This window comes from Balaenoptera acutorostrata, chromosome 10 (genome assembly GCF_949987535.1).
Source record: "Balaenoptera acutorostrata chromosome 10, mBalAcu1.1, whole genome shotgun sequence".
Classification (NCBI taxonomy): Eukaryota; Metazoa; Chordata; class Mammalia; order Artiodactyla; family Balaenopteridae; genus Balaenoptera; species Balaenoptera acutorostrata.
This window is the reverse complement of record NC_080073.1, coordinates 54,655,507-54,678,477: the sequence shown is the minus strand read 5'-3', so window position 1 is coordinate 54,678,477 and position 22,971 is coordinate 54,655,507. Positions and strand designations below refer to the sequence as shown.

The following is a 22,971-nucleotide window of genomic DNA, read 5'->3' as shown; positions in this document are numbered from 1 at the left end:
TCATGTGGCTAGCTTGGGCTCCCTCACAGCATGAAGATCTCAGGGTATGCAGACTTCTTACCTGGTAACTGGTTTCTGACAGAGGAAGTCACTCTTTGAGACCAGTCCTAGAACTGGCACTGTGTCATTTCCATCATATTCTATTGGTGAAAGTAAGTTACAAAGCCAGCCCGTTCAAGGAGAGGGAAAATAGAAAATAGATCCCATCCCACCTCTGGATACGGGAAGCAACGTGTGAGTACGGTGAGGGGAGGAAGGGATCACAGCCATCTTTGAGGACTTTCTACCCCAGATAACGTCCGCATGGAGGTAGTTACTGTATTGGTTCAATGGGTCTACTCTGATACTTTTGGCTTCCCTCTCATTGTTGAAAGTTTATTGCATCTCCTCTGTTTCAGCCTCCCCTAATCATGTTCAAAGGTAGGAAACAGAAGTAGTGAGGGGCACAGTGGCTTTCCTTGGTCGCTTCTTTCTAACCACGTAGAGAAAGAAATCTTTCTCACAAGCCCCGATCAGATTTCTTCTTATATTTCTTTGTGCAGAATTGGATCGTATATCTACCCTTAAAAGGATGGGTCCTTTCCCTAAGATGTAGTTAAATTTACATCCTAAACAAAATTGGACTTCTGAGAGCAATATGGAAAGGGGAGCATAGATTTTGTGCAAGCAAGTAACGATGCTGGCCATGTTCTGTAACTGCATATATAACGAAAATTGTAGAACAATTATATAATTGTATATAATTTCAGGTAACACTGAAATATCCAAATTAGATATTTACCATCTACTGTCCGCATAACAAACCCCATGCTAGTGTTTGACCATGAGAACCCTTTGCCTCTAGTGGGAGAAACTACATAGACATGAGGCAAAGAGCGTGAATTCAGGGAGGGGTGCAGAATTGGGGCCAAAACATTCCATCTAAAATCCCCTCAAATTTATACTCCAGGCATTCTGAAACCTTTGCATTTCCTTACCCACTCCAAGCTCGCACGTCTTGTCTTTAAACTGCTGATCTGTGTACCTGTAGCATCCTTCCTCATGCCTTCACCTGGCCATCCTTCAAGATTCAGCTCAAAAGGCATTTCTTCCCCTGGGCCTTCTCTTATTCTCAGGCTGGGTTAATGGCCTCTGTTGCCTGCCTTCTCCCGTGGTACTCTGAGCTCATCACTACTGTGATAATTGTATTATCAGATTTGTTAATATTATTTGTTTACTTATATATGTTTCACGTTAGATCATAAGGACAGCCTAATGCCCTGCAATTAAGGCTAGGAGTACATTTTCTGAGTCCTCATATCGTCAGCACTTAAAGAGTATTTGGGTCACAGTAGAGAATCAAATGCTGGTTGACTAAATAAATGGATGGACAGTAGCTTGACATTCTATCCTGAAGGCAATGGGAAGCCACTGGATAATTTTAAATGTGATTGTTATTTTTGTATTTTTGGAGGGGAACATTTTGGTAGCAGTGAAGGGTGTAGTAGAAGGGGTGAGACTAGAGAGGCAAGAAGATCAGGAAATCTGACGTAAGACTATATGAAATAACAAGAGCTAGAACTAAAATAATGTCAGTGTTGAGGATGAGAACAGAGCAGACTCAAGCGATATTTAGAGAGTAAAGAGATAGATCCTAATTCCCAGTTAGTTCTGGAGGGTAAAATAGAGGCAAACTCTTAGCTGATTTTTATGTTTCTGCCTTGGGTTACCCATTGAAGACAGAGCCTTTTCTTGATGTCAGGAATGTACCAAGGGGCAGGTATTCTGGAATCCAATTTTAGAATAATGAGCATGTGGTACCAGTGGAACACCCATGAAGAGAGTTGAGTAGGCAGTTGGAATAATGGTAGCTTAGGTGAGAAATCAGAGCTTGATAATTAGATTTGGAAATGATCATAGATTAGTGAAGCCATAGAAATAGCTGTGTTCCCCAGGAGAAATGAGAGAAGGGGCAGAGAACAAACTTGGTAAGAACTAGCACTGACCAATGAGTGGAAGAAAACAAACCTGTAAAGATACTGAGAAGGAACATCTGGATAAGCATGTAGGAAATGGGGTGGGCTGGTTTGCTAGGGCTGCCATTGCAAAATACCACAGACTCGGTGGCTTAAACAACAGAAATCTGCTTCTCACAGTTCTAGAGGCTGGAAGTCTAAAGTCAGGGTATTGGCAGGTTTGGTTTCTCCGGAGGCCTCTCTTCTTGGCTTGTAGGTGGCCTCCTTCTTGCTGTGAGTTCACATGGCTTTTTCTCTGTGTATTCACAGCAGCATCCCTGGTGTCTCTTCCTCTCCTTATAAGGACATTAGTCACATTGGGTCAGGGTCCTACCGTCAAATATAGTCATGTTGGGTAGGGCTTCAACCTGTGCATGTTGGGGGATACAGTTCAGTCCATACCATGGGGATACAATAGCAACATGGCAGTCAAAGGAAGGAGGTGACATGCTGGTATCCAAGGCACTAGACAAGGAAGCTTCCTATTGAAATGTGCCCATGAGTTTTGCTGGTTGCAGACAAGGTGTGAGCTAAATAAAAGGACTTTCCACTGGACAAGGGGCTGCAGTGGCTGATTAATGAGTAAGAGATGAGGAAGCAACAGCAAAGGGTGGCCTGATCATTCCAGAGTCATCTCAAAATACTAGGGTGACCAGGCCCATCAACCACCTGATCAGTTTATCCTAGAGTGGAGACTCCAGAGCTGGACAGGCCTCATTCACACCCTGGCTCTGGTCCTTACTAGCCCTGTGACCTTGGCCAAATACTTAATCTCTCTAAACCTCAGTTTCTTAGCTGCGAGGTGAAGAGTAACATAGTATTGTGAGGACGTGCTCCAAAATGTTAAGGGATTATCTTTGGGTGATAGGGTTAAGGATCCTTTTTATTTTCTGCCTTTGGCTTATCTGTATTTCAGACTTTTTCTACCTAAAGTTAACATACATTACTTTTGTAATTTAAAAAAGTTATGTTTTCTCCAAAAGAAACTATTCATGCTTTCTGTAAACGTGTGGCAGTTTCTATGAATATCTGTGATGAATTGCAAACAAGGAAATGGATTAGAGAAGGACTCTCGTTTTTCCCTCTAGTGAAGACAAGAAACATACGTTGAGTACTGCAGGGCACAGAATGGGGTTCACAGTTGAGAAAACAATCTGTGCTTTCAAGGACTTTACAATTAGTGGGGTAGAATTCCCCCAAATAAATGAGTAACGATAATGCACTCCATGCCAGAACAGGACAAACATTAAAAAATAGGTTAAATAAACTAAATGCTTCTGGGGTTCTCCCTGGGGGAGGAGGGATGACATTAGGCTGGAGGAATCACAAAATGTTTCCTGGAAGAGGTAGCATGCTGGATGACCTGAAAGGTGGGGGGCGTTCCCTCACAAGTTCACTGTTGTCTCAGTGCTATTGGTCTGCTTCACAATGGAAGGAAAATTGGCCCAGAGATAAGAGATAAGGATGCAGAACGACCAGTTCACATGGAGAGGAATCTCCCTGTCCACTGCTTTAGTTGCCAGTAACCTAAACAGCCATATGTCAGAAAGCACAGGGGAGTCAAAAGTTCTTGTCTCATCACAACCGGGAGATGCAGGGCTTACAGTAACCACATTTTGATCCAGTCCAGTTGTTTTCTGTGTGTTTGTTCAGAGTTTGTAAAACTGGAAAAATGAAGATATTCCAGCTGTTTAACTTTCATTCCAGTTGGTTTTTATTGTTTTTCAATTTGATGAGAACTTAAAAATGACCTTCCTTGTTTTTCAAACCCTGAGTCACACTTTTATCTTTTTGTTTCCATCTGCAAAAGGCCCAGTTTTTGTGATTGTATCTTAACTGCCTATGTGAATACACAGAAAATTATATTAAGTTAAATATACAACTATATGTGAAGACCATGGCTTAAGGGTATCAGACTGCTCTTTCAGTGAGAATTCCTAAAGGAATTCATATTGACAAATTTGTAAGATTGTCAAATTGCAGTATACACGAGTTTACGTGTCTCTGATTGCACTTCAATGATTTTTGAAAGATGAGTTTGCACTTGGCAATGCCAAAGTCAGACTCTCAGTTTCACAGGAGATTGAGGATGAAATCGGAAATATTAAAGGCAAACAAAATTAAAATCAACATTAGTCATATATGATGACAGAGACCACCAGTTAAATATTCTACCCTGGAATCAAATACCTCAAACCTGGCCTCTTACAATGTAAAATATCTGTTCTTTGCAATAAATATAGAAAAGAAGGCCTTTGGAATCAATTGGGCATTTATTTGCCTCAGTGTTTCTGGGAGTAAGGAAGTGTATGTATACTGTCCAGAGGAACTTGGGTGAATTTAGAAAAAAAGAAAAACAAAACAAAACCACAGACTTCTCCATTTTTAAGAAAAGGAAGTAGTATGACATCATCCTCGGCTAAAATCTAGCCTGTTTATATCTCAGTTTGTTAGGTAATAGAATGCCTTTTCCCGAGTTATAAAATAATTAGGATGATTAAATACAATTTTCTTCTGAATCTTGATTACCTCATTCGTTCATTCATCCAACATATGTCTATTAAACACCTATTCTGTGCTAGGTCCTGGGAATACAATAGTGAATGGAGGAAAAGATATAATTCCTGTCCTCAAGAAATTTGGACTTGATTTGGGAGAAGGGAAAGGAGGTGTAGTAAGTGCGAAAAAGGAGAGGCATATGGTGCCAAGTGGACCCATAATAAAATGTCTATTCAGGGACTTCCCTGGTGGTGTAGTGGTTAAGAGTCCGCCTGCCAATGCAGGAGACATGGGTTCGAGCCCTGGTCCAGGAAGATCGCACATGCCGCGGAGCAACTAAGCCCGTGAGCCACAACTACTGAGCCTGCGATCAGGAGCCTGAGAGCCACAATTACTGAGCCCGCGTGCCTAGAGGCCATGCTCTGCAACAAGAGAAGCCACTGCAATGAGAAGCCCGCGCACCACAACGAGGAGTAGCCCCCACTCGCCACAACTAGAGAAAGCCCGCACGCAACAACGAAGACCCAGTACAGCCAAAGATAAATAAGTAAATAAATAAATAAATTTATTTGAAAAAAAAGTCTATTCAGGGAGGTCAGGGAAAGCTTGCCCATCAAGGAAGTCATGATTCACCCAAGGAAGACCAGGAGAGGGCTGGGTGGAAGGAAGGACAGAGGAAGGGAAGTGTGCCCCGGGGGAAGGGGTAGGCTCTGTGTGGGAGGAACACAGGGGTGCATTCTAGGAATGTGGAGATCCTCTCATTGGGAGAGGAGAAACCCAAGGTTACAAGAGAGAAGGGGCTCAAGGCACCTTCAAGGATCTCATTTATATCTTCTGTTTCAAGAGCAGTGGGAAGCCATCAAAGGATTTTAATAGAAGGGTTGGTATAATCAGGTTTGCCTTTTGAAAATTTGACTTTCGCTAGGTTTTGAGAAATTGAGTGAAATGGCCCAGAATGGCCCTGATTGGGGGTGAGTGGCTGGGAGACTCCTGCTCAAGGGGTAGTGGTGGCATGGGCAGGGCCTGTGGAGGAAATGGGGAGAAACAGATTTTGAACTCAACTTTCCTCCTTTGCTCAAGTGGCTTTGGCAAGGAGGTTGGTGGGAAGGAAGATGCCCAACCCTGCTGATTTCACCCCACTTCCTGCATCCTAAATTCAAGAGCTAGGAAGTGGTCTTTTCCTAAAAGTCAGCTTCTGTGTTGGGTGGAACGATGGTGACAAGACTTAACTTCCAGGATCAAGCAAAAGAACTCTCAGATTGACAGGGAAGATTTCAGGGGTTGGGTTTCCAGGGAGAGCTAGTTGCCTTTATTCCCAGTAAGCCTGGCCACCTGCCTCTGCAAACAAGCTTTGTCTCAGATAAAGGAGTCTATTGTGTAACCTGCTGGAAGATCTCCTGACCAGAGAGAGGGCTATAGTGAATCTAACTCTTTCAGGGGGCTGGAAGTAGGATGAGCATATGAGTCAATATCCCACCAAGACACATGGGAAGGAGACAGGGGGTTCTGTTAATAATTCAACTTTGAAACAGATGTACACCAGGATAGTTTGGGGGCAAACCTGCTCACCTTAGCAAGAAGGGGAAGTTGAAAGTTCGTCCTGTTCTGCTCCCACCGATGTCCCCTTTTGCAGGGGAGGGGCTCAGAGTTCTGTCCCTTCACAGGCAGTGTTGGAAGGCAAACCCTGGCACTTAGCTGACTCCCAGGCCACTTTTACTTTCACACTTTCTGCCATACCTGATACATTCTGAAGATAACATTTCCCATTACCATTATCACTCTGGGATGGCTTGTCGTTTATAATTGCTCACTGAGTCACCCCCAGGAAGAAAGAGGCGGCTCAAAATGGGAGGCACCACCCAAGAGCTTATCAGAAATGCTGCCTCTTAGATGTACTGAAGCAGAATCTGCATTTTAACAAGATTTTCAGGGGGTCCATGAGCACATTGAAGTTTGAGAACAGACTTCTGGACTTCCACCTACAGTAAAATAAACATTTTACAATGTGATGGTTTAGGCATACACGATTGAAACAAAGTTGAATGAGGAAATACTTTTACTACTTTACTTGAAAAAAAAAAAAGTGCTCACAACTTAGATTTCAGCATCCACTCTTGGGTCGCCACTTGGAGTTTGAAAACCAGCTCTGAAGCACTTAGGAACAGCCCAAAGAGGGTTGTGGGGAGGGGGAGGATGCTGGTGGGGGTGCTTTGGAGAGCGCAGACACTCTCTGCGTTCAGTGACTTTCTGGAACGTGTGCACTTAGTGCTCCGTAGTCAATCTTCGGAGCGGGAACGCGCGAGGCCGCTGAAAGTTTGCCAAAGCCCCGGAGGGGCCGGTCCCGAGGACGTGATTGGCAGCTGCGAGGGAGGGCGAGGACCGGGAGCCGAGACGGGGAGCAGGCTCGGGGCGGCGAGAGGTCCTGCCCAGCTGTTGGCGAGGAGTTTCCTGTTTCCCCCGCGGCGCCCGGGCGAAGTCGTGAGTCACTCGCGCGCCCGGCCCGACGACACTCCGCGCGCGCACCCGCCGGCCGGGCCGGCCTCCCGCGCAGCTCCCCTCGGCCGCCGGGCCCCCCGCGCCTCGCCCACCGCCACCCTCTGCGGCGCCACATCTGGCCGCACCGCTGCCCCGCGCGGGTCCGCAGGGCGCGGCGCGGAGGCGCGGCGTGCGCGCTCGGGCCGGTCTATGCGGAGCGGCGGGGGCTGCCATGGGCCGGGGGCTGCTCGGGGGCCTGTGGCCGCTGCACATCGTCCTGTGGACACGCATCGCCAGCACGATTCCGCCGCACGTTCCGAAGTCGGGTGAGTGGCCCCCGCCCGGGCTTGGCGCCGGGGTCCCCGGGGCCCCGCCGGGCTGCGCTTGACAGTCGGCCCGGGAGGCGGGCGGAAGCCGGGACGTGGCCCCGGTGCCCGCGCCCCAGCACCCTGCGCTGGGACGGGTGCGTTTTTCTTTCCAAAGACTAGGAAAGTGGTCTCGGCGGGGGCGCGGGGCGCGCCCGGCCCCCTTTGTGCGGGCAGGAAGGGCGCTGCGTCCCGGGCCGCCCCCACCCCCGGAAAGGGAAGTTTGAGAAGTTGGTGATCGGCGGAGGCAGGACGCGGCCCGGGCGGCCTCCGAGCGAGCGGCGGGCACACCTGGTCCCCGGCCCGGGATCGCCCAGTGCCCCGAAAGGGCAGGGCCCCCATCCTCAGCTCTTGTCCAGGGCCACATGCCCCCGGACCGGCTTTCTGGCCCGGAGTTGCTGTAGCAAAGTTTCAAGGAGAACGGCGATTGCCAAAGGAAACTTGTCTCGCTCCACTGCGGGCTGGCGTGGATGCGGCAGGGAGTGGGGCTTGTCAGGTGGAAGGCGGAGTAATATTTACTGAGTGCCTGCTAGGTGCTAGGTGCTGGAGATGTTGCCTGGAGCAGGACAACCCCGTCTTGCTGTCTTGAAGGTTCTGTGCAATTGTTTGGTGTAAATGAAACGGAAGGGTTAAAATCATAAATCCCCCTGCCCACCTGATCTTGGTGTCTAGGAGGTTTTGAGGGGAGAAAAATGCAGGAATTGAACTCTGAAGTATTTGTTATGTAAAGTACCGAACCCCTGAGACCTTAGAAGTTAGAAATTTTGTAGCTCTTTGCTACAGAACTGAGAACCTGCATCTGGGGTCTGGTAATGGAGTCTTTGGAGTTTTGGGACCTTTCTGGGCCTCAGTCTCCTCATCTGTGAAAGGACATGGTTAGATTTGGATCATTTTACGTTCCCTTCATCTTTAACATCTTTTGTCTCTCTACTCCTGTTTGGTAACTTGGAGATGCCCTGTGTGGATTTGGGATGAAATGTGGAGGATCTGACAGCCTCCGTCACTCTGAGGCACACATTCTGTTTACCAAGGGCCAGAGGCAGACTTACCTTTGGTCTTGTCTAAAAGAAATATGGACCAGTTTCTACATGGGACATTTCACAGTTCTTGAAGTGGATTGAGAATTTTTAAAAGTTATATTTTTTTACTGAAGGTGGCATGGAGATGGGAGTTTTCAAGGTAATGAGGAAGGACTATTGTAAACAAAAAAATCCTAACACAAATTTGAGTTCTACAGTCTAATAAAGTTCCACTGTTTCATCCTTGGAAGCTTTCTTACTTTGCAGTACCAGAATGTTCGACTCTCTGATTATATACCAAACTCTTAAGAACTGAGTTATATTTTGCTAATATTTTAAACGGCACCCTTAATTTTCAGTGTACCTTAAAAATCGTTAAAACTTTGGTTTTAGATTACGAAAGAAGGAAATTAGCGGGCCCTGATTCTGTTAGTCTTTGCTTAGGAGGATAAGATTTATGATTTGCAAGTTCCAGACTCAGTAGTTTATGAGTCAATCTCAGTTCATCTATATACACACTTTTAAACAATTAGCTTAAAAGCCAACTGGCTTTTTATTTGGGCTTTTAAACAGTGTTACAAAAGCCACAGATTTCATATTTTTATGGAATTAAAGCCACAAAATGGTTGAACTAAGGAATCATTTTGGATTGGTATTCATGTGAAATTACATTTTGAAGATAGTTGAAGGTCAAAGGTAGCTATAATGGAGGTGGGAAACCTAATTCCACTTGCATTTCATTTTCTATGGAAGTAAATGGTTTCAGGATTTTCCTAACGTAATTGGTAATCTGTCACTACATTTTTCAAAATATATTAATGCATGGTAAGATAAGAGGAAATGAGATTGTTCACAGCCTTCTCTTAGGTTACTTAAAAAATCCATCTTATATTTAGTATATTGACAAGTGAGCCAAGGACTTCAGTATAAGAGCAAACTTCACTAAGATACATACTTAAAGATATTTTAGTTTTTGTTTTTGACTTAGTAGATTCACTCTTCCTAAATGCCCAAAATTAAGTAATTGCTCTTTGGGGGAAAACTTTAAATGTTTGACAACTCTTCAGATCTGAAAAATATAACTTTTACTTTTCAAATACCTAACAGGAGATCCTTGTTGAGGACTCAATGTTGGTAGAAGTGTTGTACGGATAAATTTCTTCCCCCAAATCACTGCTGATTTTGTCAGGGTTCTGGAAACTGCTAGGTCCAGAATTTGATCTTTGGTCTGTTTGCTTTTGTTCCCAGAAAGCACATTTTTTACCTCTAGGCCATTTATTTTTAACCAGTTATGGTTTCTATAAGATAATCATCACATTTTGGATTCCTTGCCTTTATTTATTTATTTATGTATGTATTTTTGACCACGTTGGGTCTTAGTTGCTGTGCATGGGCTTCCTCTAGTTGCGGCGAGTGCGGGGGCTACTCTTTGTTGCGGTGCACGGGCTTCTCACTGCGGTGGCTTCTCTTGTGGAGCACGGGCTCTAGGTGCATGGGCTTCAGTAGTTGTGGCACACGGGCTCAGTAGTTGTGGCGCATGGGCTTAGTTGCTCCGTGGCATGTGAGATCCTCCTGGACCAGGGCTCAAACCCGTGTCCCCTGCATTGGCAGGCAGATTCTTAACCACTGCGCCACCAGGGAAGTCCCTCCTTGCCTTTTTTTCAAGGTAACACCCCACCTTGAAATGATGAGTCCTCATTGCTGTCTGTGGAGCCGGCATACCTGCTACATGGTCTCCATTTCAGTTATCAACACAACTTTAAAATTTTTCTTTTTTTTAAACCATATTTTTCCAATTAAGAATGACACTTCATTGGTGCCATTGCAGAAAGTGGCCATTACCCATTTCTTTCTTCTCAACAGTGTCTATAGAATGTCACTTTTTGCCAGGCAGGAGGCTCAGACCTGGAAACAGTATTCTGAGTGAATAAGACAGGTCTGGTCTTTGCCTCCATTGAGTCTAACATATGGGGGGGGGGGTTGTTGAGGCCCAGAGAAGGATGTATATTTTAACCCTGTGTACTTGGAAGCATTATTGACTCTAGACCCCTTTGTCAAAAGCCCACTCTGTTGGGTGTTGAGTGTTTCCTTCCATTCCCTCCACTGTCCCTCTGAACGTGTTTTTCATTGATCTGTTCTTTTCTGTGCCTGCCTTATTCCGGGCCCCCAGTTGGGCCACCTCACTTTTGTTCAAGCTGCTGTCTGTCTGGAACTCCTGCTACCCTGGATAATTTAGATTCATCTTTTAAGACTTGACTTAAGTGTCATTCTTAAGCAAACCTGCTTTCAACGCCCTGGGTGGAGCTAAAGGTTCCCTCCTCCCGGGGACAGGCCTCTCTTTTCGCTGCTAACAATAGTAAGGCAGAATTAGCTCTTGATGAGACTCCCTTACCCATTCTCTCAAAGGCACTGGGTTTGTCCCACTCATTTCTCTATCTCCAGGGTCTCTGGCAGTGCCTGGCATATCCCTTAGCACCCAGGAAATGCTGAGCTGAGCCTCCGTTCATCCTCCTAGAGGCACTGCAAGTCAGTCGAGCATTTCCACAACCAGGCAGTCACTATTTGTTGGGTGTTTGGTCTGAATGGTAAAATCTTAACTGAGAATAGTTTGGCTTTGATCTCAATAGGCAATTTGGCTGTTTTATACTGTGTTATTGGTTCTTTTTTTTTTTTTTTTTTTAAAGGATTTTCTTATTTATTTATTTATTTATTTATTTATTTATTTTTGGCTGTGTTGGGTCTTCGGTTCGTGCGAGGGCTTTCTCCAGTTGCGGCAAGCGGGGGCCACTCTTCATCGCGGTGCGGGGACCGCTCTTCATCGCGGTGCGCGGGCCTTTCTCTATCGCGGCCCCTCCCGTCGCGGGGCACAGGCTCCAGACGCGCAGGCTCAGCAATTGTGGCTCACGGGCCCAGCTGCTCCGTGGCATGTGGGATCTTCCCAGACCAGGGCTCGAACCCGTGTCCCCTGCATTAGCAGGCAGATTCTCAACCACTGCGCCACCAGGGAAGCCCTTGTGTTATTGGTTCTTTTATTCTGAGGACCTATGGAAAAAGATGACAAACATGTCAGCTTCTGACAGACATGATGGAAAGCTGCTAGAAGTTTTCATCCAACCTCTTTAGCTGTACATTTGAATTCATGTAGGGCATTCAAAGCCATTGCAAAACTTTTTCAAAGTCTTACCAAAGACATTTGCCAGTGAATACTGAATCTTCTCTCTTTTTTTTTTTTTCTAGAAGGTTGTTGAAAGGAGACTTTCATTAAAAATGAAGTGCCGAAATCTAAACTTAGCTTTGAAGTTTCTTTTTTCATCAGGGTCTTCTGTTTTGGTTTATAAGCAGTGAAGTGAGTTGGTCTAAGGGAAGTGCAGACCTGGGGCAGCCGCTATCTGCAGAAGAGCAGTGTGGCTATTATTTAGGTCTGATGCAAACCACTGAAACAGTTTAAAATAGGGTGTGGAGGAAAAGTCCTTCCTGGCTACAGCATGGCATTATTTAGCCAATTTCCACAGAAAAGCATAACTCTGTCACCTTGTTGGCTTCTGCCCTCGGGGGCCTTCTGTACAGCTTCAGCAGATTAACTCATGATTTTCAGTAGAAATGGTTTAGCAGATAGGTATTAGCAGCAAGAACGCTCACCATTTGTTTTGCACTCCTTCTTTCCCTTGTAATATGTTGCTTCCTACCTACTTGTGGCTTCTGACCAAGGCAGGATAACGATGATTCTCCTTCTTGCCTGGCGTGTCATGAGGGTTGGGAAGCCAAGCAGGTAAATTGGCTCATCTCAAGGACAAGTGGGGAGAAGGGAGAAGTAACATTTGAGAACCTGTTCTGAGCCAGCCACCTGACATTATTATCTAATTTAATCCTCAGAAGAAACCGACAAGATAATTTTCATTACCTTTATTTTATAAATGGAGAAGATAGAGTCTGCACAAGGCAACTTGACATTTGCCTCTGTGTGTGTCTGTGTGTTTTCTAACCTTGTCTTCCTTGTGTTCTGCTCGGCCCTTTTCCTTGGTGTATCTGTGTGTATGTGTGTTGGGATGGAAGTTAGGGAGTGAGTAAAGGGATATCATATTCAAGAAAGGGGAACTCACCATCTAATATCCATTCAATGCCCCTGAGATCATGATTTGCTTTGCTCGCATGATCTGCCTCCTTCCTGATTGTCACCTGATTGTCATTGTCCTACAGAAAATCAGGATAGGGTAGAGTCTCTTTGCCCAAGAAAACTCTGCTGTTCCTAGTCTGATAATGGCGTCTTGGTGGTGGGACCCACTGTGGGTGACCTGTGCCTTGACCATTGACAGCAGCTGGACATGCGCTGTTTTCAGAGATATATACTGGCAACCCCAGATTCCAGGCATGTAGGACCAGCATCTGTGTACAGTCCTCGAAGAGCTGCTGGGGAGGGTGGGAAGAGTAGAATTTATCCAGTATCACAAAGGGGGATGATTTTGAAGAGTAGAATTTATCCAGTATCACAAAGGGGGATGATTTGACTTTTAGAAAACTTGTAGGTGGTTAATATTCTTTTCCTCCCAAAAGGATCTGTCTTTTATTTGCCATAATCAGCTTTTTAGGTCTTGGCACTCAACATGGAGCAACTGCCTCCTTGCCTGTGGTCAATTTAGGATCTCCGGCTTGGCCTCTTTAGGGTTTCCTAGCGTCTGTGTTTTGTTCGCAGGGCTGAAGCTATAGATCATTAGAATGGACTTAGCTCAGGGCAAATTGCATGTGATGGGTGAGATTGTATCTGGGGAAGGCTGCCTGCTCTCAAGATAAGCGGCTCGTTTTTATTTTTGCTCCTTTCTGATGAGATATTCCCCCCCCAACCCCAATTTTTCTGCTCAGTTAAAATATAGGCCTAGTATACAGGCAAAAGGAGCCTCTGCTCTGGGATTTAGAGGGCACTACTTTTATTGTTCTCTGGTCAGCCCCTGTCTATGGGGTGAGGAGACTCCTGGGCCTCTGAATCCAAAGTCTCCCCTTTATAGATCAGTTTCAGGTACCTGGAAACCCAAAATATGCTGCTCGGATGGACCAACTTTTACAGCCTACATGGACCTTTGGACCCATCTTCCTGAGGGCGTTTGTAGCCACTGGTCTGTGGGCCTGAGGGGTGGTGAAGGGACAGCTGTGTATGTGTGGGGCGGGGGGGGGGGTGTGTGAGTGTGAAAACTTGGGTGTTTTACATGTTACAAGGTCCCTCCTGGTGCCGGATGGGGCAGCCAGTGGAAAAAGGAAGGTAGGTTGTTGGCCGGGTCTGGGACAGTGTTTCCCCAGTTCCAGGGCTGGTCTCTGAGCAGGTCAAGAGTTTGAAGTTGAACTTGGTCTTTTCTAAGACGTTATGGAGGTGCATTTGTCAATCAAGGTAGAAGGATAAAACCTATTTTATTGAACAGTTTTTTCAGTGTGATTTATAACTTTCAATATTCTGACCTGTGGTCTGTGGGCCACCATTTGTCCCCCCGCCCTGGGTCTTCCAACACTGGGGATTGATCTGCACCAACAACACGCCTTTGCAGAGGTGTTAGGTACAAAATTAGTTATTGTTGATTATATCATGTTTTCCCTGGAGTAGAGAGATTGCTCATTAATGAAAAAGCTAAGAGTTTGGCTGTAATCATAGTGTCTTATTTCCTTGGGGAAATTCAGTTTTTCATGGCTTGTCTTTTCCTGCAGGAAACTTCAGCTGTATTCATTTGACTTGTTCTATCCAGGATTTCACTTACACAGTTTCTTTAAGATTTCCCAGTGCCTTGGTTGCATTTCCTCTGGGTATTGGGAACATGAGGCAAGGTGCAGCTTATCTGGATGTCTTCTTCTCCTATTGTAAATGTTTTATTTGAGTGATCCATGGCCTTCTCAAGCCTTTTTAAGGAAACAAGAATATCAGAACAGATAAAGAAGTAAAACGCTGTTAGGATACTATACAAGGTATAGGATTGTGAAAACTGTGCATCGCAGGGAGTTGGGGGCTTGGCAGAACAACCATGAGTGTCTTTGAAGGAAAATACAGAGTCAGGTTCGTATTTTCAATATTTGCCACTTTATCTGTTAAAGTTGTAAATCGTCATGGAGGATTCATTTGCTGTGGCAGGAAATTCACTCTGCTGCTTTGTGGATGACCGCTGGTGATCCTAAAACTCTGCAGAACTTTCCTATGGAAGGAGATGACAGTGGCTCATGCCCCTGTGAATGGTGTTACTATCTCGAGGAAGCTTCACTCGAGAGATTTTGTGGGCAGGTTTCCTGATAATGCATAGTAATGATTGTAGCTGCACCAGCTGCTGCTGCCTGGACCATGCTGAGCACTTCACGTGTATTATTTAACCTCCAAACAGCTCTGCAAGGTCGACTTCATAATGCTCATTGTAAGTCCTCTAGAGATCAGGGAAATTAAAGCCACTCAATTAGCAAATGATTAGGCTGGGGTTGAACCCGAGATGGTCTGGTTTGGGGACCTAGACCCTAAGTGCTAGGCTCTACTGCACCAGGCTGCCTCGATTGATACAAACCACTTCTCCATTATAGCGTGGGTGCTGGGAGACTCTAGGGGTTAAGAGAAATAATGGTGAGATCCAACATTTTTCTAATGCTTTGGTGTTCTTCATACGTTATCCCATGTAATTTGTTTAGGTAAATAAAATAACGTTTGATCCATACACCAGGTAGTCAAATGTTAGGCCTGTCTTGTGACCTTGATGGGAAAATGAAATACACACATCAGGTGATGCAGTCCTGGCTGAATCATGGCATAGTTATGCCATCAAGGAATTTAGTAGGTATTCTGAATAGAACAGGCACTTTATTTGGAAGAATTGGGGGAATTCAAGGATGCATAAGTAGGTGGGGGATATATATGGTGTGCCAAGGTGGATTTACCATGATGTGGTTGGAACCTCAAGGCTTCTCCCTGGTGCAGGCCCCCTCCTGGCTCTGGGAGGGGCCCTGGCAATGTGGTTAACGAGTGTTATCAAGGTAGAGAATATTTAAGACATCTTGCGATGCCCTGAATATTACAGCTCACCTGGAAAAGCAACTTCATAGAGGTTTTCCCAAAACATTTATATGACATTACTTATAATGAGTTATAAAGCTGGAAAAAACTTCCAAGTTATCTCAAGAATAAATTACAAATTCTGATCAACAGTTCTAGAGGAAAGATTGAATTATTTTAAATTTTCTCTGAAGAGAATATCGTGAAATATCATTGGAAGAGGTGATCAAAGAGAATGTAACCAAAAAATGTAGCAATAATATTTCAGAGGTGTATCAGGCAGTTAATTAATAAAAATATTTGTTTTCTTTTAACTTTTATATTTGTGGTATCTGCAGCCTCTTAAAATTTGTAATGTGTAAGATGCCACTCTAAATTCTAACTATTCTCTTTCATACCTAAATTTCTATTCTTAATTTTTATATTCTTTTTCTTAACGAGTGCCCCTGAAATTTATAAGCTTCGACTTCCACAATACCTGACTACATGCCTAATGGCAGGATTTGCTGGTTGGCTTAGAAAATAAATTCAAAGTGTTCCTCACCCCCAACCCCATCCAACTACTCTGGAGTCTGCATTGTTACATCACCAAACCAAAACGTTTTTTTTTCCCTAACCTCTTCGTCATTTTCCTAGTTTAGAGGCCCCATACCAAACAGAAAAGAAGTTGCAAATGTGTAATGATCACAAAACCTTGATCTTGAATGCTCTAATCCAGCTCTGACCCTTAGTTTGAGATTAAGAATCTGCCTCGGAGACAGCTGGTGAAGATTAAACCCTGTCATACTAGCAATCAAGGTGTCTGGGGGACCTGGTTACCTCCTTTGGTCTCCCTGGGTCTCATTTTTCTTCTGTGTATAGTGACAAGCATTGAACTAGATGAGATTTTTACCTTTTTATGTTCCAAAATGTTTAATTCTGGATGTTAGTAAAGGAAATCATTGTTGTTGACTTAGAAAACATAATCCTTAGCTAATCAAAATAGAAAACTATCGAAAGTCATCACAGGTTGGAACTAACAAATACCACAAACATCCAATTGGAGTTTGTTGGAGACAACTGCTGTTTAAAAAAGAAAGAAGCCACGTTTATTTTGGAATGTTCCTAGTGCAGGTGCCTGAGCAGACATCCTAACTAAAGGGCATGTTTACTGCAGCTCCCACTTTCTCCTTGCTGAAGAAAGGCTGTCTTGGTTTGGGTGGGAATACCATTTCCCTCTGGTTAATTACGGTGTTTGCATCCTCTCCTTTCTTTGAGCTGGTGAGAATGTCTGTGAAGGGTTTTCCTGAGTTAGAGAATTATGAAATGCTTTGCTATGTCTAGGAAAAGAAAGAAAGCCCTAAAGGAGCTTCTGTGTTTTTTTGGGAAAAAAAGGAAACTTGTCTGAATATAGTCTTGTCTTGCCTTTCAAAAATTTCTCCACCTCTTTTCTTAAAATATTCTCAGAAAAGACAGAATTTGCTCCACATTGGCAGTTTTCAGACTGCTGTTTTAGACAGGGGAGTAACTGTGAGTCCTATCATCGCATTTGTATAGTCAGCAGTGGAGGAATCTTCTAACTATTGCTTTGAATGACGGTCTTGTTGCTACAGCTCACGTTTATGTTCTATTCTCTAAAACCCATAGTATAAGGCAAAAAAAAAAAAAAAAAAAAGAGAAAGACCATATGTGAGAAGGGACAAAAACACCCAAGAGTAACATTTTGTATTCACTATTCTGGAATCCCTTGAAGTTCATTGTTCGTAAAATACTTTCTAACACTCTCAACACACCCTGGGCACTCTTACTTTTTTTCTTATAATTTCTTTCTTGTCACCTCCTATTTATTCTAATGAGCAGCGGGCCAGCCAGCCTTTTCCTCTGTTGCCCTCTTCTGTTTTCGATCCCCTCCCCCTGCAGCCCTGCTGGCTCTACTTTCTCACTCTCCAGGAGCCTCATTCTCCTTTTCACATCTACTTTTTATGACTTACAGTATGCCTTGAGGCCTGAATCTTGAGCTCAGAAATGATGCCTTTCTACCATCCCCTGATAACAGCAACTAAAGATGCTCCAGCACTTTACTACTCAAAGTGTGGTCCAGCCGCCAGCAGGATCAGCGTCACTGAGGGTTATGGGAAATGCAGAGTGTGGGGCCCTTCCCCAGACCTATGGCATTGAATCTGCATTTTAACAAGACCCCCAAGTGATTCGTGTGTGCATTGAAGTTTGAGAAGCACTGTTGTAACAGCATGAAAACCTTTCCATAGGGGTGTCAAGTGCAGAGATTTCAGCGTGTCAGATCAGACTTGTTTCTGTCACTGAGGAAGAGAAGGATTCAAGGAAGGGTAGCTGCCCATTTTATGAAGGTGCTTCGACTCCTCCTCAGCTACAGGGCCCATTTTAACTGGGGGTAAGTAATGCTCTAAGGCCAGCAGGAGAGAGATTTGCTGAGGGCGAGTCAGTTAACGAGTGGGTTTTAACCCATCTCTTTTCCCAAAGCATCCTTCTTGGCTGCTTCCTCCACTCAATGTCCCTTGACCACCAAGTGTAGCTCCCAGGAATCCTTTTCTCTGCTGAACTCATACCATTCATCATGTTTACTCCTTAGGTGTTTAATCACAGACCACCTTGACATCTGTAGGCCTTAAATCAGTTTGGAGCTATTACACCTCGGCATTTCTTAAAATATGTCGCACTCCCTTGTATGCAAAGTATGTCTCCAATAAATTACTGAATTAATGTCAGGATTTTCAGGAAGTGGTCCTACTTTTCAACATTTAAAAAAAAAATCTTCTTCTTTTGTCTTGAGAATGTTATTTGGTCAGTGCTCAGTGAGGACTCAATTTTTCTTGAATCTTTCAACATTAATTTTAGACTGTTCTGAGAGCCCCATGGCTGGCTTTCTCACTGATGAGCTTCTGTATTTTACTCAACATAAGGCCATGTTTGCACCTCAGTTACTTTTGTCTTCAAGAATTATGGGTCCCTGTCAGTTGCAACAACCGGTTCTCACAACTACTTTCTGATTTTTCCAAATAATTTTATTTTCTGACTTTTTTTCTTTTGACACCTTACTTGGCAAAAACAAAGACAGAAAATACTTCCCATTGCAACCTGGTCTCATGTTGCTTCCTGTTTCATCAGATCTCAACTTCAACTTATCAGAATAACTTTCAGATTTTAATACCTAGAGTCTCTTAATCAGACATTATTTACAACAGGAACATAGTTACAGGAAATGCATTTTTGCTCTTATATTATGCTACCACAAGGCAAGTCTGAACTCCTGTTTTCTGTCATCTGTAAGGATCTCCTCATTGGTTTCTGCCCGTGGACACCCTTCGTCTCTTCAATACACAATACGTCGCCATCAGTTAACTCTGCCCCTCAGATGTCACGTTGAATAGGTGACCTGCTGGAAGCCTTCTGGGGATCCTCTCCATGGATCCTAGGTGACTGCGTGGCCCTCAGGGCTGCATCCCTGGCTCCTAGGACACAGAGGAGGGCCCCAGCATAAGTTAGATCACCGGAGGCCTGGACGGTACCAGCCTCTCCCCCAGCCCCCTTTCTGCCCTCGTGCATCCTCAGGCCCTGGTTTTACTCAGCTTTTCTAACCTGTGACTCCTCTGCTCCCCACGATTTTCCCATTCTCTCTTCATGCCCTACAGCACCTCTGTTCCTTTGAGCCAATGCTTGGCCGAACCCCACTTCTTCTGTCAGGTCTGCAGTTGGATCTGTCCTATTTCTCCCCTTCACAGCCTCTCCATCAGGCCTGGCTTCCTCTCGGGCGGCCCTGGTGGGAAGCTCCCTGTGGCTGGACGTGTGTGTGTTTTAACTCCCTTCCTAGGAGGAAAGCTCTTTGAGGGAGAACAGTCTGTCTGATTCTTCCCTGGCGCTCAGCATGCATTGTCACTGAAAGATTGTTGCTGTTCGGAATTCGTTGCTTTTAAAGGCCAGGGACAGTGCTTATAAATGCAACATGGGGGTGACAAGATTTTTTTTTTTTTTTTTTTTTGCTAGCCTGCCTGCCTTTCCCCCAAGTGTGTTGTCAAGGGCTTTGTTATTTATAGCCACGTGTGGTGGTGTGTGAGAGAACCGTGGGCTTGTGAGAAATCTCGAACGTTCTGATTTGTGTAAGTTGCCCTTTACAGTGGAGGTTTTCTGTGTGTTCAGCCTTTATTTTCTGTGAGTTCAGGGGAGCTGCAGTCTGTGGGTGGGGAGGGCTGTTGTTTTTCCATCCATCACAGCCTGCCTTTGATTCATTTATCTTCTTGTGTGCATCTTTTAGAGGGCTCAACGTGTTATGACCGCAGAGGCCAGGAAAAGTCAGAAAGCAAATCATACCACCTGACTTAGGATGGTTTTTTTTGTTTTGTTTTTTGGTTTGTTTTTTTTTTTGCCAGTCCTGCCTTTCATTTTCTGACTCGTAGGTTATTTCCTGTGTTGGGATGGCTGGAGAAGGGGCCGTTGAATAGAGGGGTATTGGGGCAGTGGAGAGCGGCTGAAGACATCCTTCCACCTGCCTGATGCAAAACATCCCACATACAAGGGGACTCCTGGTTGCACTTTTGGGAAAGCCCTGGTAAAACAGCACATGCTCAGGAGACTTAGGCAGGAAGGCTGCCTTAGATGGGCGCTTAATATGGATGGGTCTCCAAAGAAGGCCTGGAAGGTCTCAGCACCTCCGTCACTGTGGTCTCCACAGCCCCCTGCTGTCTAGACTCCATCGCTAGCGTGCTTCCTGGGTCAGCACGGCTTCCAGACACGTCTCCCCTCCTTTCCAGCTGAGTCATCACCCCTGAGCCCTCCTCTGTGGAAATTCTGGGGCGGACTTCATAAAATTATGTAGACATGCATTAGCAATGCCCTCTCTGCTTTATGCATGGGGGAAAAGGAGGCGAAATAAGAAATTTGTGTCTTAATGTTTCTGTGGCACTGACTAGGCAGAAAATACTTTTTTTTAAAAATTTAATTTAATTAATTTTTTTATACAGCAGGTTCTTATTAGTTATCTATTTTACACACATCAGTGTATACATGTCAGTCCCAATCTCCCAATTCATCCCACCACCACCTCCCACCCCACCACTTTGTCCCCTTCGTGTCTATACGTTTGTTCTCTACATCTGTGTCGGCAGAGAATACTTTAAATTTGATGTACTGTTGGTGAGCTCTCAAAACTGTTGAAAACATGAATCTTCCAAGATTTTGATGGTGGTGTTGGTGGGGATGTTTGTGGCAATTATAGAATCACTTATATTTATTCAGCACTTTGCAAAGCAGTTTGTCAAACTCAGAGTGTTTCCTGTTACCAGTTTGTGAATGAGATGCTTCTCATGTCTTCAGGGCCCAGGAGGGAATCTGGTTTCTTAACAGTTCAGTGGTTACTTCTTGAATAACTGTTGGAGCTCCAAGAAACTTGAACCCCCTCTGCTCTAAGCCTATTGGCTTTGCTTTTCTTTTGTGTAAAAGCAATGGACTGAATGTTAGGTGTCTATGTTACTTGTGTTCTGCCAGTCAAAGCAGTTTTGTTCTTCTCTGTATGTCTTTATTTATACATTTAGCTTTAAGTTCTGGAAAATGAAGCCCCAGACAATACTTGACCTCTGATACAATGGTCTGTTTTGATGATGACCCATACTCTAAAATAATTTAGGTTCAGGAGAGTTTTTGGAGCAAGCCCCTGAAAAGTCTTGGCACTTTTCTTAAATCATCTTCCCGGGTTACACAAGAAGCCCATGGAAGCAGACATGGCCATCATGCTTTCTCAGTTGAAGAGTCTTGAAGTTATAAGAAAACCAAGAGATGAGGGTGGATAGTTGAGGATTGTGCTGGTTGAAAGCAGCCGCATAAACCTCAGGACACTACGAGCTTGTGTGTCTTTTATCAGCAGCGACCAGGGCTGCAATGGAAGGACCCTATTTCAGCGAACATTTCTGCCAACCGCCTTCTGGTGCATATCTCTTGGGAACATATATTGTGTCTTTCATTGTTAAGATAGCTGCTAAATGAAAATTAAAAGCACAACAAACATTGTAAAACTAGTCATTTACTTACTTGTCCAGGAAGATGGAAAACTAGTGCCAGGGAAACAGAAAAGAGAAGTGATTTGAATAACTTTACTATCATTGAGACTGATGGGGGAAAGAACACCAGTGGAAAAAATCTACTCAGATAACTTTGAAGAAAACATATTGACCATGTCTGATTATAATAGTTTTTTAATAATCCCATACGTTCATAGAGTGCTTTGTTATCTGTAAAACACTTTCCCTTGCCTGTCACCTGTAACCTTGGAAACAACCCTCTGAGATGAGTCTAGTTATCCCATTTGACATACGCGGAAACGGAGGCCCAGAAAGGTGAAACCACCCGAGGCATCATAAAGTGTCATTTGTCTTTTCATCATTTTACTGTTTTTAGTCATTGTATTCCCTCGCCGCTTAATTTCTAAGTAAATATAAGATCAAAACTCTGGTCCCGTTGTGTTTTTATGTTTCCGTAACAAAAGAGGGGATGGAAGGGTTGGCATCAGAAGCCTCGTTGTTTTGCCTTGAACCTGAGAAGCCGCATTTAGGACTGGAGCATTACCTTCTGCCAGACATTTCTTTGAGGGTTTTGTCCACCAGTCTTACTGGAGTTCAGACTATGTCGTGAGTCATTTTCTTTTTCCCCTTTTCTTGTGGGGACAGTTTCTCTTTTAAACACCATGCGGTCTGCTTTCTGAGGGTTATGTCACCATTGTCAGGAGGCAGATGTTGCCATTTATAAAAACCTGTGGCCATTGCCCCAGTCCTGTAGGTTTGCTCTTCCCCAGAGCTTCGAGGTGCATGACATGATCAGGGATATGGGGATCTTTATGTAGGAAGGCCCAGAGGTCAAGGACTGTCTGGGGTTCCTTCACAGATCTTCTTAAAGATGGATGTCTGAAAAAGATGGAGGGAAGAACAGAATTGTTTAGACTGGCAGAACACGAGTGACATTAGACATGTAATGTTTGGTCAAATTACTTTGATATTAAAGAAGTTATACCTTGAGGAGTAGCGAAGACTGTGCCTGTGACTGTGACATTTTGAAAGGATTTGGTAAAAAAATGACCTCTTGGCAGAAGCATTATTCAGGCTGCCAGCACGCAAAGCTAATTTAGATTCCTGCTTCCTGCACCGTGCTCTATATAAATGTTATTTTCCCCACAGCATAAAAAAAGAAGTTGGGTTGTGTTGTTGTTTTAATTAATGTCGGTTAAGGAAACGCATTAAAGCAGCCCTGTCTGTCACATGGACCTCTTTTTCTCCCCCACCAGATCCATCAGGATGACTTCCTGGACTCAGGACCACAGATCATTCTGATCCTTCCTCCTCAGTGAATGTTTCCTAGAACAGATGAGCTTCTTTACATAATGACTGGGTTCATGAATTTGTATTATAATTGGAGAGATTTTCTTCAAACTATAATACATTTCAGTGTTACCTTTTATGCACTTTCTTTTTTAAAGGGATTTTGTAGTAAATCCTCTGGCATAATACCTTTTATATAATCCTTTTAAAAATTATTGTTTTTACATACTGATTCCTGTTAATGCAAATGTAATTGGATGAAGGAAAATACTCACATTTTGAACATTTCAGAAATGA

At 44.2% G+C, this 22,971-nt stretch overlaps 1 protein-coding gene across 1 annotated transcript in view; it reads left to right on the top strand.

Annotated features, from left to right (window-relative positions):
- The first annotated feature begins 6,995 nt into the window (after positions 1–6,995).
- The window catches only part of TGFBR2 (transforming growth factor beta receptor 2), a 95,233-nt gene continuing 79,257 nt past the window's right edge, over positions 6,996–22,971 (top strand). Inside the window, exon 1 of the mRNA XM_057554411.1 lies at positions 6,996–7,294. Within this exon, the coding sequence (XP_057410394.1) occupies positions 7,201–7,294 (94 nt within the window). The 5' untranslated portion in view covers positions 6,996–7,200. The remainder of the gene's footprint in view (positions 7,295–22,971) is intronic.